General features: G+C 40.5%; 1 protein-coding gene across 2 annotated transcripts in view; it reads left to right on the top strand.

Annotated features, from left to right (window-relative positions):
- The window catches only part of zgc:63587 (uncharacterized protein LOC393431 homolog), a 170,383-nt gene that overhangs the window by 108,037 nt on the left and 43,873 nt on the right, over positions 1-18,473 (top strand). For both annotated transcript variants that reach the window (XM_059983185.1, XM_059983186.1), the window contains exon 11: positions 4,767-4,850. In XM_059983185.1, coding sequence (XP_059839168.1) covers positions 4,767-4,850 — 84 coding nt within the window. The remainder of the gene's footprint in view (positions 1-4,766; positions 4,851-18,473) is intronic.

Raw genomic sequence — 18,473 nt, 5'->3', positions numbered from 1 at the left:
CAATTTTCCAGTCCCCGTGCACCTTGCCAGAAAGATCATTACTAATGCCTCCAAAATTTCTACTGCAACCTCTTTCGGAACCCTAGGGTATAGTCCGCCTGGCCGAGGTGACTTGCGTACCCTTAGGTCTTTCAGATTTTGAGGACCTCCTCCCTTATAATAGTAACTACACATTCTCTTCCCTCACACCCTCCAACATCTGGCACACTGCTAGTGTCTTCTACAATGAAGACTGATGCAAAATACTCATTTAGTTCATCTGCCATCTCCTTGTTCCCCATTATTATTTCTCTGGCTACATTTTCTAGTGGTCCTATATCCACTCTCACCTCTTTTATTTTTTATATACTTAAAATACTTACACTATTCACCTCGATAATGTTTGCTAGCTTGCTTTCATATTTCATCTTTCCCCTTCTAATGATTCTTTTAGTTGCTCTCTGTAGGGTTTTAAAAGTTTCCCAATCCTCTGTCTTCCCACTAATTTTTGCTTTGTTTTATACCCTCTCTTTTGCTTTTACATTAGCTTTGACTTCCCTCATCAGCCACAGTTGTGCTATTTTGCTGTTTCATTATTTCTTTGTTTTTGGAATACATCTATCCTGCACCTTCCTCATTTTTCCCAGAAATTCACACCATTGCTGCTCTGCTGTCATCCCTGTCAGCATCTCCTTCCAATTGACTTTGGCCAACTCCTCCCTCTCACCACTGTCACTGAAATACTACTATGTCAGACTTTATTTTCTCCCTATCAAACTTCAAGTTGAACTCAATTATATTGTGATCACTGCCTCCTAAGGGTTTCCCTCTGCTTCATTACATAACACCCAATCCAGTATAGCTGATCCCCTAGTATGCTTAATGACAAACTGCTCTAAATCACCATTTTATAGACATTCAACAAACTCACTCTCTTGAGATCATTACCAACCGGATTTACCCAATCAATGTGCATGTCCTTTTGATGTGCCTTTTCTAATTCCCATTGTAATCTATGGTCCACATTCCAGCTACTGAGACCTATATATAACTGTCATTAGGGTCCTTTTACTGTTGTAATTTCTTAACTCAGCTCAGAACGACTCAACATCTTTTGATCCTGTGTCACATCTTTCTACTGATTTGAAGCCATTCTTTACCAGCAGAGCCACTCCACCCCCTTTGCGTACCTCCTTCTGCCTCCAATACAATGTGCAACCTTGGACATTCAGCTCCCAACTACAACCAGACTCGATAGACGAACTGATTGAGTACTTTGCATTCGTCTTCACTGTGAAAGACACTAGCAATATGGTGGAAGTTCCATGGTGTCAGGGGTTGTGAGGTGTGTGAAGTTACCCTTACTGGAGAAAAAGTTCTTGGGAAACTGAAAAGTCTGAAGATGGATAAGAAAACCTGGACCTGACAGTGTCCACCCCAGTGTTCTGAAAGAGGTGGCTGAAGAGATTGTGGAGGCATTAGTAATCTTTCAAGAATCGCAAGATTCTGGAATGGTGCCAGAAGATGGGAAACTTGCAAATGTCACTTCACTCTTTAAGAAGGGAGAGGGGCAGAAGAAAGGAAATTATAGGCCTGTTAGTGTGACCTCAGTGGTTGGGAAGATGTTGGAGTTGATCATTATGCATACGGTTTTAGGGTAAATGGAGACGCTTGATTAAGTAGGCATTGGTCAACATGGTTTCCTAAAGGGAAAATCTTCCCTGATAAATATGATGCAATTCTTTGAAGGAATAATAAGCAGGAGAGACAAAGGAGAATGGATTGAAGTTGTGTACTTGGATTTTCAGAAGGCCTTTGACAAGTTGCCACACATGAGGCTGCTTCACAAGCTAGCTCATGGTATTAAAGGAAAGATTCTAGCACAGATAAAGCAGTGCCAGATTGGCAGGGGACATAGAGTGGTCATAAAGGGAGCCTTTTCTAGTTGGCTGCCGGTGACTTTTTGCTGTTCCACAGGGGCCTGTGTTTGGAACGCTTCTTATTGTGTTATACGTCAATGATTTGGATGATGGAATTGATGGCTTTGTTGCAAAGTTTGCAGGAGGGGCTGGTGGTTTTGAGGAAACAGACTACAGAAGGACTTACACGAGGAAATCTGCAGATGCTGGAAATTCAAACAACAACACACACAAAATGCTGGTGGAACACAGCAGGCCAGGCAGCATCTATAGGGAGAAGCGCTGTCGATGTTTCGGGCCGAGACCCTTCGTCAGGACTCATTAGAAGGACTTAGACAGATTAGGAGAATGAGTAAAGAGATAGCAGATGGAGTATAGTGTTGGGGAATGTATGGTCATGCACTTTTGTTGAAGAAATGAAGGGGTAGACTATTTTCTAAATGGACAGAAAATACAGAAATCTGAGGCGCAAAGAGACTTTGGAGTCCTTTGTGCAGGACTCTCTGAAGGTTAATTTTCAGTCTGAGTCTGTGGTGAGGAAGGCAAATGCAATGTTAGTATTCATTTCAAGAGGACTGGAATATAAAAGCAAGGATGTAATGCTGAGACTTTATAAAGCTCTGGAGAAGCCTCACTTGGAGTATCGTGAGCAGGTTTGGGCCACTTATCTTAGAAAGGATGTGCTGACATTGGAGAGGGTTCAAAGGAGGTTCACGAAAATGATTCCAGGATTGAGTGGCTTGTCATATGAAGAGTGTTTGATGGGTCTGGGTATATTCACTGCAATTCAGAAAAAAAATGGGTGACCTCATTAAAACCTATCGAACAGTGCAAGGCCTTGATAGAGTGGATGTGGAGAGGATGCTTCCTATGATGGAAGTGCCTCAGACCAGAGGATATAACCTCAGAATAGAGGGGCATCTTTTTAGAATGATGATGAGGAGGAACTTCCTTAGCCAGAGTGGTGAATGTGTGGAATTTGTTGCCTTAGGCAGCAGTGGGGGTCATGTCTTTATATATATTTAAGGCAGAAGTTGATAGATTCTTGATTGGTCAGGGCATAAAATGATATGGGGGAGAAGACAGGAGATTGGGGCTGAGAGGAGAAATGGATCAGCCAGGATGAAATGGCAGAGCAGATTCAATAGGCCAAATGGCCTAAATCTACTCCTATATCTCATGGCCTTATGGTCAAGAGCCCCTTTCCCTCTCTCCCCCCCTCTCTCTCTCTCACCCTCTCTCTCACTCACTCTCTCACCCTCACTCACTCACTCTCACTCTCTCTTGCTCTCTCTCTCTCTCTTTCTCTCACTCACACACACACACACACACACACACACACTTTCTCTCACACTCTCTCTCTCACACACACTGTCTCTTTCTCTCTCACACACACTATCTCTCACACGCACACTCTCCCTCACACTCCAGACTCTGGCCATTGATATTTGATTTCCGGACTACCGATTGACCTTTGGGCTCCAATTTTAGCTGTTAACCCATGGACTAGCTGATGATGGAATGCAAAACTCCAGGCTTCCATGCCATGCTCACTGACTGACTGCCCCAATGCTTCCTTCTTGAATGGGCATCCGATCGTGGGACCCACTGACTGGGATAGCCCAACAACCACCTTTCCACCAACGACACCTTTCCATGTTACTGGTCTTTGAGCACAGAGTGGATGCCTGGACTACAGGTCTTTTGTCACCCGTCTATGTTACTGAACTTTAAACGTGGAGCAAGGCCTGACCTCTAGCTTCTCCACATCTCCGTCCCTGGACTGTAAACTGACCTCTAATTACTCTTTCTGTTCCTAAAACCATCCCTACAAATAACTATCCCTGAGCCACGATCCTGATGGAGACAATGTTTGCACTTTTCGTTCTCATAGAATCTAGTGATTCCTGCAGTTTTCTAGCACCTAGATTGAGATACCTGACCACTGAACTTGCACTATTTGTCCTTTCCACCAGTGGGAACGATTTAAATAAGGTGATACAGTTACAAGAGTGTGGTCATTTAAAACTGAAGTGTGTAGAAATTTCTTCTTACAGAGGAAGCCTCTCCACCAGAAGGTTGCAAAAGCTAGCTTGCTGAAGGCACTCAAAGAGGAGTTAACAAAAGTTTGGAAAGATTGGCTATGAAAAATTGGGACAGAACTGGAGATAGACCTGGGGCAGTCAGCCATGAGGTGGCACAGCTGTTGCTACAATTGTTGTACAGTTGATAAGCCCAGATTCTCTCTTGACCTCTAGTCTCTTTTGGTTTGCCACTGTAAATATGTCCCGATGTGTCAGCAAGTGGTAGAAACTTGGAAGGATTGATAATAACACAAGGAGAATAAAGTGGGACTTGTACAAATGGATATTCCATGGTCAAGGCAGATCCCTGATAGGCTGAATGGCATGTTTCTGTGGTGGGTGATATTATGGCTCTCCATCATTCCATGTGGCATGGCAGGGCAGGCTTGATTGGTCTGGTGACCGATGCATGCTGCTGTTTTCTTGCATCTTGTGATCTTGAACTAGATCTAACTTGGCGCAATTTCAATGATTCATTCAACTCAATTGAAACTAAATGGCTTTGAGGATTAGGAGCAAAGGACCAAATAGAATCCATGCGTATTTTTTTTTTAAACTACTTTTTTTTGTTAGGAATTATATTGATTGCTACTCCTGAAAAGTTAGTGTTAGCATTGTTGGTACATCTACAGTTGATTTGCAGGTTGATTTTCTGAAGAAAGCACCACATTCAACTCTACCAGGTTCCTGTACTTGTAGGAAAGATAGTTGAAAATAGCTGAGAAACATAGAAACAGAAGAGGATGCTGACTAAAATTTCATGTTTAAATTTTCCTGTTTGCAGCACACACATGCAGGATCTGCAGGAAGTCACCCAGGATCTGCACTATGAGAATTTCCGTTCTGAGCGGCTGAAGCGTGTTGGCAGGTTGGTTACAGTTTTTCTTCTCTCCGCCATTCTTGGTTGTTTTTAGGTTCTCTATTAAAAAAATTTTGCCAAATGTTTGTTTTTTTTTCAAAGTCATCTGGTGTGAATTTAAAATTGTTCTTAATATGCTAGTAATTTAAATTCAAGGATCTTGGAATCCTTATGGTTTATTGGCTGCTTGAACAGAAATATGCCAAGTCATTGAAACTGCAGCTTTTATCCCACATCTGTGTTGAATTAATTAATCTCAACTAGACAATGGTTCAACATTGGCTTCTGCAGCTTTTAGAATAAGAATTAACAAAACAAAACTTGTTTCCCTGTCTTGACCAAAGTTTTAAGTTCTCCGAATGTGTAAGCTACAAATAAAAATAGAACGACTTCTTGGGCGAGGCAGTGGAGAGCAGCTGCCTCCTGTGGGAACTTCTTGCAACATGTGGCTTATGATTCAAAAAGGAGTGGTGAAAGCTGTTTTGGGTTTCTGAAGAGGAATGATTAAAGTGGGAGAAAAATTAAGGGCATGAATTGTATATTTTTATTTTTAATAAAGAAAGATCTGATTTTGTGGAAGAGAAAAAGTCTGGCAGTTTCCACTTACAGTAGATAAAGACTAGGGCATTGGTCAAGAGGTGATCAAAGAAGACTCTGTTTCTCAAGGGAGTTGTAATACAAAGAGGAGGCAGTGACAGAAACTTTGTCAGTCTTTTAATTCCCAGTGCATTTATTGAAATCAAAAGGATAAAATGAATTGATAGATTGGAGGCAGATTAATTATATCCTCTTTGAGGTAAGGGTGGGCAGGGATGGGGTGGGGGTCTAGGATGAAAAGGCACAGCCTCAGAATAAAGGGACATCCATTTAGATCAGATGAGGAGGGCAGTGAATCTGTGAAATTTATTGCTATGGATGTCTGTGGAGGCCAGTCATTGAGTATATTTAAAATGGAGGTTGATTGGTTCTTGATTTGTCACATGTCAAAAGTTAAGGGAGAAGGCAGGAGAATGATGTTGAGAGAGATAATAAAACAGCCATGTTGAAATGGCGGAGCAGTCTCGATTGGCTGAGTGGCCTAATTCTGCTCCTTTGTCCTTTAGTCTTCTGGTTATTTCTGTTATCCAAGGGGCTTATGCCATTCATTGTCAGGATTCTAAGCCAACAATATGAATTGCCCAAATGAATTACGATGCACATTATGAGGTTATGAGAGGACATTCAAGGCATGGTAAATTTAAGAGGATATTCTGGAAGATTAAATACATTATATAATTAAAGCAATGATTAATAGAGTACTTTTTATCTTAAGTTGTGGAACTCACTTATTATGGAAGATTTATGACTTTTCAAGGAAGTAATCAAGAGGGTGGATGAGGGTAGGGTAGTGGATTTTGTCTCTTTGGACTTTCTAAGACCTTTGGCAAGGTCCCTCGTGGCAGGCTAGTTTGGAATGTTAGATTTCATGGGATAGAGGGGTAGATAACTGATTGAACACATTGGTTCAGTGCTTAGAAGCAGTGGGTGATGGTTAAGGATTGTCTTTGGGATTGGTGTCTTGTTTACACAGGCTGGTGTTGGGACCTTTACTGTTTGTGATTTATATAAATAAATCGGATGTGAATGTGCAAGGCTTGGTTAGTGAATTGGAAATGGTTTTATTATTGTCACATGTATCAAGGTACCGTGAATAGTTTGTCTTACATATTGCTTGTATAGTTCAGATTATTACAGCACTGTATTGAGGTAAAACAAGGGAAAACAATACAAATGTAAAACAATAGAGTGTAACAGTTACAGAGAGAGTACAGGGCAGGGAGACAATTAAGGTGCAAGATCGCAGCAAGGCATATCGTGACATCAAGAGTCCAGCTTATAATAGTTGGGAATTAATAGTTTCATAATAGTGGGGTAGAAGGTGTTGTTGAGTGCCTTATGTTGAGTTATTATGTGCCTTCAGGTGTTTGTATCTTCTGCCCGATGGAAGTGGGGAGAATGTCCAGGGTGTGTGAATTCTTTGATTATGCTGGCTGCTTTACTAATGCAGTGAGATGTGTAGACAGAATCTATAGATGGGAAGCTAGTTTCCACGATGTGCTGGAGCTGTGTCCTCAGCTCTGTGCTGTTTCTTGCTGTCATGTGCAGAGCAGTTGTTAAACCAAGCTGTAATGCTTTCTTTGGTGCATTGATAAAAATTGGTCAGAATCAACAGGGACATGCAAATTTCTTTAGCCTCCTGAAAAAGTAGAGTTGTTGGTCAACTTTTTTGCTTGTTTGCAGATGATACTAAAATAGCTGATGATGTCGATAGTGTGTAGAACAGAATTTCTTTCTCAAATGGTGTTCCGTGAGGGGTGGTTAGGGGTTTTGTGAGAGAAAATTTAAGAAAAATCAACATCAATTCTTGAACTTCACACAACCTGAGTGCAGTGCACTTGCAGTGACCAAGCAGCCCCGTTAACAATCTCGTTAGTGGTCTCTCAGCCCAGTATGGCAGTGCGCAGTAGGACAGTGTTTGCTTGGTTGACACCATTCTCAGTTTTTGAAGTGAGATAGGGGAGGATGATAGGCTGATAATTGGTGAGTGCTGTATTGCATGGAGGGGAGGATGGTAGGCTGATAATTGGTGTGTGCTATATTGCACGGAGGGGAGGATGGTAGGTTGATAATTGGTGAGTGCTGTATTGCAAGGAGCGGAGGATGGTAGGCTGATAATTGGTGACTGCTGTATTGCACGGAGAGGAGGATGGTAGGCTGATAATTGATGAGTGCTATATTGCATGGAGGGGAGGACAGCAGTCTGATGAGCAGCATGAAGTACGTTTTCTAGGCATTGAATGCATTCTCCCAACTTGAACTATGACGTCAACCTCTCGCTCCTGAATTACCTCCCCCAGCTTTCCCTTGCGCACCACTGACTGACTTTTAGGAGTGAACAAACTCTACCAGTGTGGAAGAAAATTGGAGCTAAATTTTCATTCTACAGATGGTCCGGTGTGGTGATTTTTGAAGAGGGGTGAGATGGAAGAGGAGAATTCTGAACCTAGGCCTATGGACAATTTTGATAAGGTTAATGATGAAGAATTACCATCTTCTAAGTCATTTCACTGAAACAGTGCAACAACAGACAACAAAAAAGTCCATCCATTTTTTTTTCCAGAAGTATGAAAGTTTATTTACACAACAAATATGCAAAGTACAAATATTAAGCATTTACAAGACAGTGAATAAGCTCAAATTAAAATATGATTACTGTCTATAAAACAGTCAATTCCCTGTGGGCCCACTGCTCCCTGAAATCCCCTGCAATACCCATTGTGATCACATGCGCCCTCTTCAAGGACAGCCGGGCACAAACATATCCTCGGGAGAGGGGCAGGCAGTTGGCCCTGGCAGAGCCCTCGACTGCCCACTGCCTAGACCTGCGAATGGCCATCTTGGACAAGCCCAGGAGCAAGCTCACTGGTATGTCCTCTTCCCGACCTGCACTGTTCCATACTGGTGTCCATGTATGAGGAGCGTGGGGCTGAAGTACAACCAGAACCTGACAAATAGACTCTTCAGATACTCAAACAGGACCTGCAACCTCTCACACTCTATATAAGCATGGTACTCTGACTCCTCCTTGCCACAGAATGGACAAGTGGACAGGGTGTCAGTACCTGTTGTATGGCACTGCCCCCCCAGTTCTTCAATGTAAGGGGACCAGCATAAAGATATTTCTACTGGGAACCTCCTCCACTGCCAGTTGGTAAAGCAGATCACCAAGCTAAGTCTGGTCAGCAGCTGAAGTGAAAGATGTGCGGGAGCAGCCCGTGCAAGAAATGCTTTGGAGGTCATGGAAGGGCACATTAGTCATCCCCACGAGACGGCTCGTGTTATGCAGGGCCTTCTCCCACGTAGTCTCCTGAGGCCTGGGTCCGAAGAGCACTTCCAGTCCTTCAGATAGTGATGTAGCCGGAACCTGTCCACTTTCCTGAGCCCCCTCCTCACTTACTGTGCTAAGATGAGGACCAGTCCCCTTCGCAGTTTAAGCACTGTCCCCCAGCTGCGCTGGAGCGTCCTGTCTGGATGAGACTAGACAATTCTCGGTAAAAGTGAGGCAGTTCCCTCAAAGTGGTGCAGCTGATGCTTTTGCAGGCAGCATGCCCTGCGGAGAAAGCGCATCATCAGTGCATGCCATCTCAGAGGGTGGTCGCTATAAAGGTATCTCTGCAGGGTCCTGAGGCAGAGAGGCATGCTCACCAATGACTGACCGCCCTCTGCGACTGGAAGATTCGGGACTGTAGCAGAGACCCAGTGCCTCCTGTTGCCCCAGAAGTCCATCAACCCTCTTCTGGATCCTGGAGACATGCAGTGGTTGTGACTAAAGTAATTAACCACTACCATATCTTTACAACGAAAGCTACTTATCAATGGGTTTTACATGGACTGGTGATCCAAGTTGTTCTATTCCATAGTGTCCAGTCTGTGGCAGCCAATTTACAAATGTAGCAGTGGCTCCAGCAAAACTAAAGAGACACTTAACTACAAATCGCAGCCATATGACACATAAAAGTGATGATAATTTTAAACGACTAATTGAATCTCAAAACAAAAGTCAGTAAAAAGATTCAGGAGGCAACTTATTCAGTAGCTTTAAGACCAGTTCACTCGAGAATGAATATTTTGCTGCAGTTTTCAACTTCTCACATGTGTGAGCAAGCTATTTCTGTTTAATAAGCATCAAGAGCAAGGATAGAAACTGTCTCATTTCAGTTGAAGGTGAAATGCGTGTGTGCTTACCTCAAGTTCAACCCAGAATTGAGAAATTTATTATGTTTACCTTACAAGTTTTAAAAATTTACGAAAGAGAAAGAAAGAATAATTTCAAGAAAGGTAAGCTAAGCTTAACTTTTTTTTCAGAAAAGGTTGGCTAAAACTTCATTCTCTATTCAAAAGAGCATTGACAATTATTTTTGGATTGTTATATCTACAGCTTACCGATCACGCTAATGTCCCATGAGCTCTAGATATAATAACTTTTATGCAGAGGTTCCCTGAGACCTGAAAATGATTTCAAGAATTTCTCCAGGGCAAAAATGTTGAGAAAGATGGTGTATAATGTAGGGGAATCTTGATCAGCTAGACATGTGGGCTGAAGATGGGCAAATGGCTTTCATTCTGGGTAAATGTGAGGTTTTGTGTTGGGGATCAGGTCAGGTAGGGCTTATACAGTGAATGGTAGGACTCTGGGGAGTGTTTTGGAACAAAGGAATCTAGGAGTGCAAGTGTATAATTTGCTGAAAGCCAAGTGTCAGTTAGTTAGGGTAGTAAGGAAGGCATAAGGGGGTGCTGGCTTTTTCATTGGACAGGGCACTATTGCAGTCAGAGTATTGTGTACAGTTTTGGTCCAAGGAAAAATATTAATCTTGAAAGAGGCAGAAAAGATTTTCCAGGATGTTGCTTGGAGCTGCGGGCTTAAATTACAAGAGAGATTTAAGATCAGGGGTGAAAGATGTAAATTGAGCATCAGGGAAGCTTTTTGTGGTGATGTGTATTTGGAATGACCTGCCAGAAATGGTGGTTGAGGCAGGCAAATTAGCAACACTTCAAAAACCAAGTACATGGATAGGAGAGGTTTAGAGGTCAATGGGCCAAAGGGGAGCAGATGGGACTATCTTGTTGGGCAATAAGTTGTACAAGTTGGGCTGAAGTGCCTGTTTCCATCCTGTAAGACTATAAATCAATGAACTCTTGATCTCTTAATCTACTTTATCGTGGCCGTTGCACTTTATTTTCTTCCTATAATACATTTTCTCTAACTTTAACAGTATATCCTACATTCTGTTATTGTTTACTACTTCGATGTGCTTGTGTGTGCAATGATCTGTCTGGATGGCATGCAGACAAAACTATCTCAGTACATGTGACAAGTTGGAAAAAACTGTTTTTTTTCTTCTGAATGCACATGTACATCGAGAATACCTTTGTAATTGTCGTAAAACCTGAAAGTCACTTTCTATTTTGGTTGAAGAAGTTAGATTTAATTGATGAGAGTCCAGAAGAATGTGTGTTTGTAATTTATTATTGCATAGACTGTTGTTTGCATTTAATAGATTTTATAATGATCAAGAGAGTTTTATTTAAATGTTACTGTGTAGAAGATATTTACATAATGTGCAGGAATGACATTTGTACATATCTTGTAGTTTCTTTATTATGTGCACAGCATTGAAGAGTTTTCTGTGAAATAGATTAATGCTTTAAGTATCTGCAATACACATTAATTGTAATATCTTAAGGTGTATGATGCACAGAGCAGTTAAGCAGCATCTTTGGAGAAGGAAATAGCAGTAACATGCAGCTCATTAATGGTTCATTAGAAGTGCTCTGATAGAAGAGTTTCAATTTATTGCTTTCTCTGTAAATAATCACAAATCATGTTCAGAACATTCTTCTGCTCTTCATGTAAGTAATCAATAGATCAGTACAATGGAAGGTGGATTGTGTTTGCAGCAGTTGACTTTTGAAAGATGTATACCAGTGGTATTTACTCCATAAAGTGTGCTGTTATTTAGCTGTTCTCTGTATTACTGTATGGAATCTTAAAATATTACTGTGTAGAAATAAGCTGCTCGCTTCATTGATTTCAGTGGTTCCATTTAATATCAGAATATCTACAACCTGAAATTCTTACTCTTCGCATACATCCATGAAACAGAAAATCCCAAAAAATGAATGACAGAAAGACAGAAGGAACCTCAAAGCCCCCTCCCATGCAGAAGTAGTAGCAAAGCATAAACCCCCCTGCACTTGTTCCACAAGGTAGCATCAGGCTCCCACTAAGCAATAGCAAAGCCTCCAAAGAGACCATAATCTAGAGTCCATTAAAATTTGTAGCTCATAACCCAGTACTTCAACATGCCACAGTCTCGCTCGCCCCTCTTGCTGTTCCTTCTTTCTCACGTGCGTGACCGCTCACCCCCCTCTCTCACTCGTGTGAGTCCCCCCTCTTACTCTCTCATTAATAAGGGAGAGAGAGGTATCACCTTATTCTCAGTGAGAAGGGAGAGCAACAGCTTTTCACATTCTGTAATTATTTATTCCATTAGAAAGAATTTGTGGCGTTTGGTTTCACATTCCAATCACTCTACAGATTTTACATCTTCCCTTTTAGTTCTACCTATGATTGTTTAATAGTCAGTTGGTGTAGAGAACTTAGTTATTGATATTTTATAAAGACCAGAAATTCCGTATGTGTATCAATATTACAATTTTAGATATGGAAGTCTTATGACAATTATTTCAAGTTGATAAATAATAACCTGTCTATGCCCATTCTGCTGCCCAGTATGTTTATTTATAAAATGCTGCTGCTCCAGTTTGGGGTAGTCCTCATGCCCTTAGTGTATCATCAATGTCTTATAACAAATTAGTTGTGTATGGAAGTATATCAGAAGCCCAGACATATACCCTTGTTTAGTGTTATTTGCCACACTTTTCCACTCCAAATGGCTTCCATTAAGCACTGCTTCTGTTTGTATTGATATGGTTTGATACCTTTTCTCCTCAATGCATTTAGCTTCCATCCCTGAAGAAGGGTCTTGGCCTGAAACGTTGACTACTTAATCATTTCCGTAGATGCTGCCTAACCTGCTGAGTTCCTCCAGCATTTTAACATGTTGTTCCACTCCTCCTTTTCCCATTTTTATTTATTATATTTCTCAGTATTTTCTATTAATACCAACAAAACCTTTTACATATCAAAACATACTTTTTGTTTACATGATTTTTGAAATCATTATTGTTCTGAAGCTAATTATACTGTGGTTGCAGTATCTCAATTATTAACCTCTGGTTGCTTATTCCCTCATTTCAGAACCAGACTCAGGCGATTATTACTGCCTTGAATCCATGAATTAGAAGTCTCATACCAACATGCCAGCAGGAGTCATTGTTATTTCCAAGACTTCTGTTACAAAGAATGTTCTCTTCATTAAGCCTCATTAAACTTCAGATTCATAAATACCACTATAGAGTTAGCAGATTACTGATCTTGAAAATGGTGGCTGCAGCAGTTAGGCAGTTTTGATGATTGCCAGTAATTCACACAAGACGGCTGCTATTTTATTCTAGATCTTAGAGCAAAGATGGTGCCCCTCTATTACAAAGCAGTTTACTTAAAACATTTTGCAACTGCAAGTAATTTTGTGTTTTCAAACTTTATGGGAAGACCAGTTCACTGGACATATTGAAAGATTACAAACAAGTGAGGACATCCAAGGAGGGAATGTGTTGAGTGACTTTTTGGCTTTGGTAAGTGTTACTTAAGAAGCTTTTTGGTAGCCATGCAGCTGTCGGCTTCTGCCCAAAACATTATTGTTCTACTTCACAAGTTGAAATAATCTGGACACCGTTTGAGACAAATTGCAACATGATTTATGATGATGAATTGCTTCAAGTGGACTAAACCAAATTTAAAAACTGTTGACACTGGAAATTATTTTGGATTCATTTTCAAGAAGCTCAAAACTACTTTAATATGGAGAAGTCACTAATTATTGCACTTAATATCGTAGTCCAATTCTGTAATAAAAATGTAGCTGTTGTTGCTGTTATAAAATCCATTAAGCATTTAATATTTCTACCCTCATTCAATTTTTATACATTCATTCAATTCAACATAATTCTTCTGCGTAGCCACACCCCAAACTCCTTCATTGATGCTGGAGATTTCATTCAGAATTATTACCCTTTTGCCCTAGTCGCTCAACCAGGATTTTCCTAAAATACCGTGGTAATGCCCCGCTAATGTTTTGTTGTGCAAAAGTGTCATCTTAACCCTCTTATTTCCCTTTAAAGAATTATGTAGAATTGGTCAGATGTGATTTTCCTTTCATAAAGCAATGTTTACTTCATCTGTTGCCCTTTAAATGTATCACATTTCTCTTGCCTCTGGATCTCTGTAATGCTGATATTGTTTGTGAATAGCATTGGGCTCTTTGTCATGTCACAGAAAACGGAATTTAATTTTGTTAGCTATTATTGGATTTGGTCACTATTTTTATATACAGGCTAAACTGGGTTATGAATGGGTTCCCGTTTTGCAGGGGTTGTGGAAATGGGTTGTGCAAGAGGGAGAGAGAAGAATAGACAGAGCAATCGTAAGAGATAGTTTCCAAACAAATGAGACTTATGATTAAAAGCCTTAACTAAACTGCTATCTTCTGGTAACATAAAGTCCATATCCCTTCAATTTCTGCATATTCCTGTGGCTGTCTAAATACCTCTGTTATACTTGCCTGGCAGAACATCCCAGGTACCAGAAATGACCCCGCACATCTCCTTTGAACTCTTCTCACCTTAAGTGCATGCCCTGTAGTCTTAAAATGTAAGAACTAAATGTAAGTGCAGACTTTTGTAATATTATGGGAGCTCATTTGCATGTGTGCGGTGTCCACAAGTTTGGTGTATGTAACCTGGGAACAGTCTGTATATAACATATATTTCCCATTTTCCCCGAGTAGTTTGATGGGCTATTTCAGTGGGTAGCTAAGGTCAACTGTATCGAGTTGAGATCGCTTGTAGGCCATACTGAGTTTATGTTGATAACCAGGTGAAAGCAATCTGGTAGTTTCATGATAACCATTATTGGTTCTGTATAATTATTTGAATTTAAATTCTCTGACCTCTGAATATTAGTCTGTTAAATTAAAGATACAATAATGCACAATTGACTGTGCTCAAAGATTACATAAGCTACTTTAGAGCTTTGCTAAACTTTCCCAAGAATTCAGCCTTTCTGGCTTGGTGTGCTCTTTGTTACATTGAGATGCTGCTTTGAAAAGACTTTCTTTGCTAACATGCACTGAAAGCAGAGGGCAGCATGCATCCTTTCTGACATTCAGACAGCCGTATAATTGATATCCATGTTCAGCATATTTGAAAGTAATTCAACCATCGGATCCTGTTAACCATAGGCTTGCCTTCATATGGTAAATCTGTTAAAAAGTGAGGAAGTATTGAGTGTGGGAAAAGTATCAGAGTTACAGGACATAGAGGCAGGGTAACAGCTAACAGTTACTTATTTTCTCTGCTTAGATTGGCAGTAGTCCTGCTTAGGCATGTAAGCTGATGATAAAGTTCAGTACGTTAGAATGACCTTACTGTCTTTGCACCCCCCCACCCCCTGTCCTCCACCAAAATACATTTCTTCCTGTACCGATCTGACCTATCACTATCATTACTAGAGGGTGGGTAGACAGGGACATACTTTGAGCTCCCCATAAGTTGTCTGTGCTGAAGGTTAGTTACTGGGCATCCTGTGTAGCTTAATTCATTACCCATGTAGAGTTTGGATTTACCCATTCAGATCCTAAACAACTTTATTGGAAGCCTCCACTTCAACATGTATATCCTTGATGTAGAAGTCCTGCTGAAGGGTCTCGGCCTGAAATGTCGACTGTACTCTTTTCATTAGATGCTGCCTGCTGAGCTCCTCCAGCATTTTGCGTGTGTTGCAAGAATTTTTACGTGTCTCCCAATTTCTGAACGTTCACTTTACGACACCTCGTTTATATGAAAGACCTATATTAGTTACCTGTTTTCGCTAACCAAGGAGTTTTTGCTTTTATGAAAAAAGGCAAGCTCCTCCCCCAGAACTGCATTCAGCATCAAGCCGCCATACATGTCTGTGAGCATCTCTGCTTTATCTCGATTTACTTTGTGCACCCTTTAGCAAGATGTGTCCTAAGATGTCGAAAAAGCCTGAGAGAGCTCATAAGGGTGTTGCGCTTAGCATAAAATTGGATGTAATTAAGCGTTTTGATTGTGGTCAATGAAGTAAGGACATTGTCAGCGCGTTGAACTTGCCTGCGCCCACCATTCGCATTATTTACACACAGAAAGAAAGAATCTTGAAAGCTGCCGATGTTACTATTGGTTCTGTTCATAGCAAAGTGGTCTCTTTTAGTCTGCTGGGAGCTTTTCGGCAGCTTCATAGTTTAACGTTTACTGGAGAGAGTGCTTCGGCTGGTACTAAAGCTGTCGAAAAGTTCTCAGCAGAACTGAAGAAAGTAATTACAGAAGGTGGTTAGTTGTTTAACTGTGACGAATCTGGAATTTATTGAAAAAAGTTGCCGAGCACCCCAACCTCTGACGACTCAGCCCAACACACCATCATCAGTGTGCTGCTCTCTTCCCGATTCCAGTAAGTGAAACTACACTGTACATACATTATTTCTGCTTTATCTCGGCTGTGTATTTTTATGTGTTATTCGGTATGATTTGGCAGCTTCATAGCTTAAAGCTTACTGGAGAGAGTGCTTCCGCTACGCTAGTAGTGCTACAGTGAGATTTTTGCTACGCTGGACAGTGCTGCAATGATTGCAGAAAAGTATTTCTACTTTATGTAGGCTGTGTATTTATCATATCATTCCTGCTTTTACTATATGTTACTGTTATTTTAGGTTTTGTGTGTTATTTGGCATGATTTTGTAGGTTTTTTTGTGTCTGGCAATGCTCTCAGATTTTTCCCATGTTAAATGGTAATTGCTTATTCACTTTACGACGTTCCGGCTTACGGACCATTTCATAGGAACGCTCTACCTACAGATGTGGGGGAAACCTGTAACTGACTAATTTGTTACAAAGAATGTCCAATTTATTGTGCAGCTTTGTAGACTCGGCCTGTGTTATCTGGAGTTTAGAGTAGGGGGAAATCTTAAAATTCATAAAATTCTTACAAAGTTATACAGACTGGATGCAGGGGGAGGATTTCCCTTGTCTGAGGGTCTGGAATCAGGGGGTCATAGTATCTCAAGAAGAAGCTGTCCTTTTAAGACATGACATGAGGATAAATTTTTCTTTCAGAGTTACCTTTCCCAGAAGATTTCTCTGTCCCAGAGGGCTTTGGAGATTCAGTCAATATGTTCATTAAAAGCAGAGATGAATCAATTTCTGGTTATTAGGTAAATAATGGATGTGAGGATTGTGTCAGAAAATGACACCAATCAGCCATGATTTTGATGTAGGGTTGTTTTATTTCTTCTGTTCTTCTACTCTCTTACTGATTGAATCTTCAGCTTCGTTTGAACACTTCATTTAGCTTCTCATGCCATTTTAACTTGCTCTGTTTTTCCTCTAACATCTCATATTTCTTTTTTCAAATGACTGCACTTCTTTATCTGTTACACACCTTTTTTATTGTTTGCCCTTATTTTGGTCATGTATTAGCATATTTTTGGCAAGGGTTGCTTGTTGAGCATGATTCCTAGACAAAACATTCAAACAAATGTCTCAATCAAGATTTGGTTCCATACACATAAAAACATACAGTAGACAAAAGGGAAACTTGGGTATGACTGCATTCCAGCTGTGAAACCAGGAAGGTTCTTGTGCAGCCCACATAGTTACATTTTTTAATGATTCTGTCACTGAGCTTCTGTAGCAAGTAAACTACTCCCTGCTTGCAGGCATGAAGGGCTATTTTAACTTGTGAATGACCTTTGCAAGTAGCATTACATTCAGTAGCTTGTCTGTTAGTTAGCTTATGCTGTTAGTTGTTTGTCTTCATATTAAAAAAGGATATTCAACTTTTATATTTAAATTGTGGTTTATCGGCACCATCCTGTAAGTAACATGTCGTGTCAAGTCAACTTATGTTGTCATTTTGACCATAACTGCTGGTACACTGCATAGTAAAAATGAGACAACATTTTTCAGGACCATGGTTTACATGACACTGTACAAAAAACTAGACTGAACTACGTAATTAAAAAAAAAACACAATGAAAGCTATACTAGACTACAGACCTACACTGGACTACATAAAGTGCACAAAAACAGTGCAAGCATTACAATAAATAATAAACAGGACAGTAGGGCAAGGTGTGTCGTGGTTACTTGAAATGACCTGGAGACACAGACAATTCTTCAAGAAGTTTAAACCTTTATTTGCAAACAAAGGCTGAGGCAATCAATGAACTTGTCACCGAAAGCCCACAGAGCTCCGGTGTACAGCATTCTTTATAGTAATTTCTTATCTCAGTTACATTCCGGTTTCATCAGCATACCCAATCAATTTATAATTGCATATCATCTATATATTAACTAATCAATCGCTGTTGCCTAGCTCTCGGTGCGTCACCATTATTTTTCACCCATTCGCATTGGGACCTTATTCGTGGCCAAGGTTATGTTTTACAGACAACCTCCCTCACATTACATTCCTGCTCGCAGCATCCTGTCCGCCACTGTTACCTCTGACTAAACAAAGGCTGAGTGTAATACATGGGATACATCTCAGCTAATAGTGCTGCTAAACAAACAGGTGTTCTGTAAGTGCCATAATATACAGCTAAGAGAGTACAAAGTATCTAGTGAAAACAACACATAACAAAATGTGTCTAGTAAAATAATACATACTAATATTCAGTACCTAGAAGTGATTACATAGTATAGTAAATAGCTAATACATAGTGATTATATTTCAGGTATATATAGTGGTTATGTCAGATATATTTCTCAATAGGTGGCAGTCCAGGCTTTGGATATTGAGGAGTCTGATAGCTAGGGGGAAGAAACTGTTATATAGTCTGGTTGTAAGAGCCGGAATGCTTCGGAGCCTTTTCCCAGACGGCAGGAGGGAGA

This window comes from Hypanus sabinus, chromosome 10 (assembly GCF_030144855.1).
Source record: "Hypanus sabinus isolate sHypSab1 chromosome 10, sHypSab1.hap1, whole genome shotgun sequence".
In the NCBI taxonomy this organism is placed as follows: Eukaryota; Metazoa; Chordata; class Chondrichthyes; order Myliobatiformes; family Dasyatidae; genus Hypanus; species Hypanus sabinus.
The sequence above is the reverse complement of the archived record's forward strand: the minus strand, read 5'-3'. Positions and strand labels throughout refer to the sequence as shown.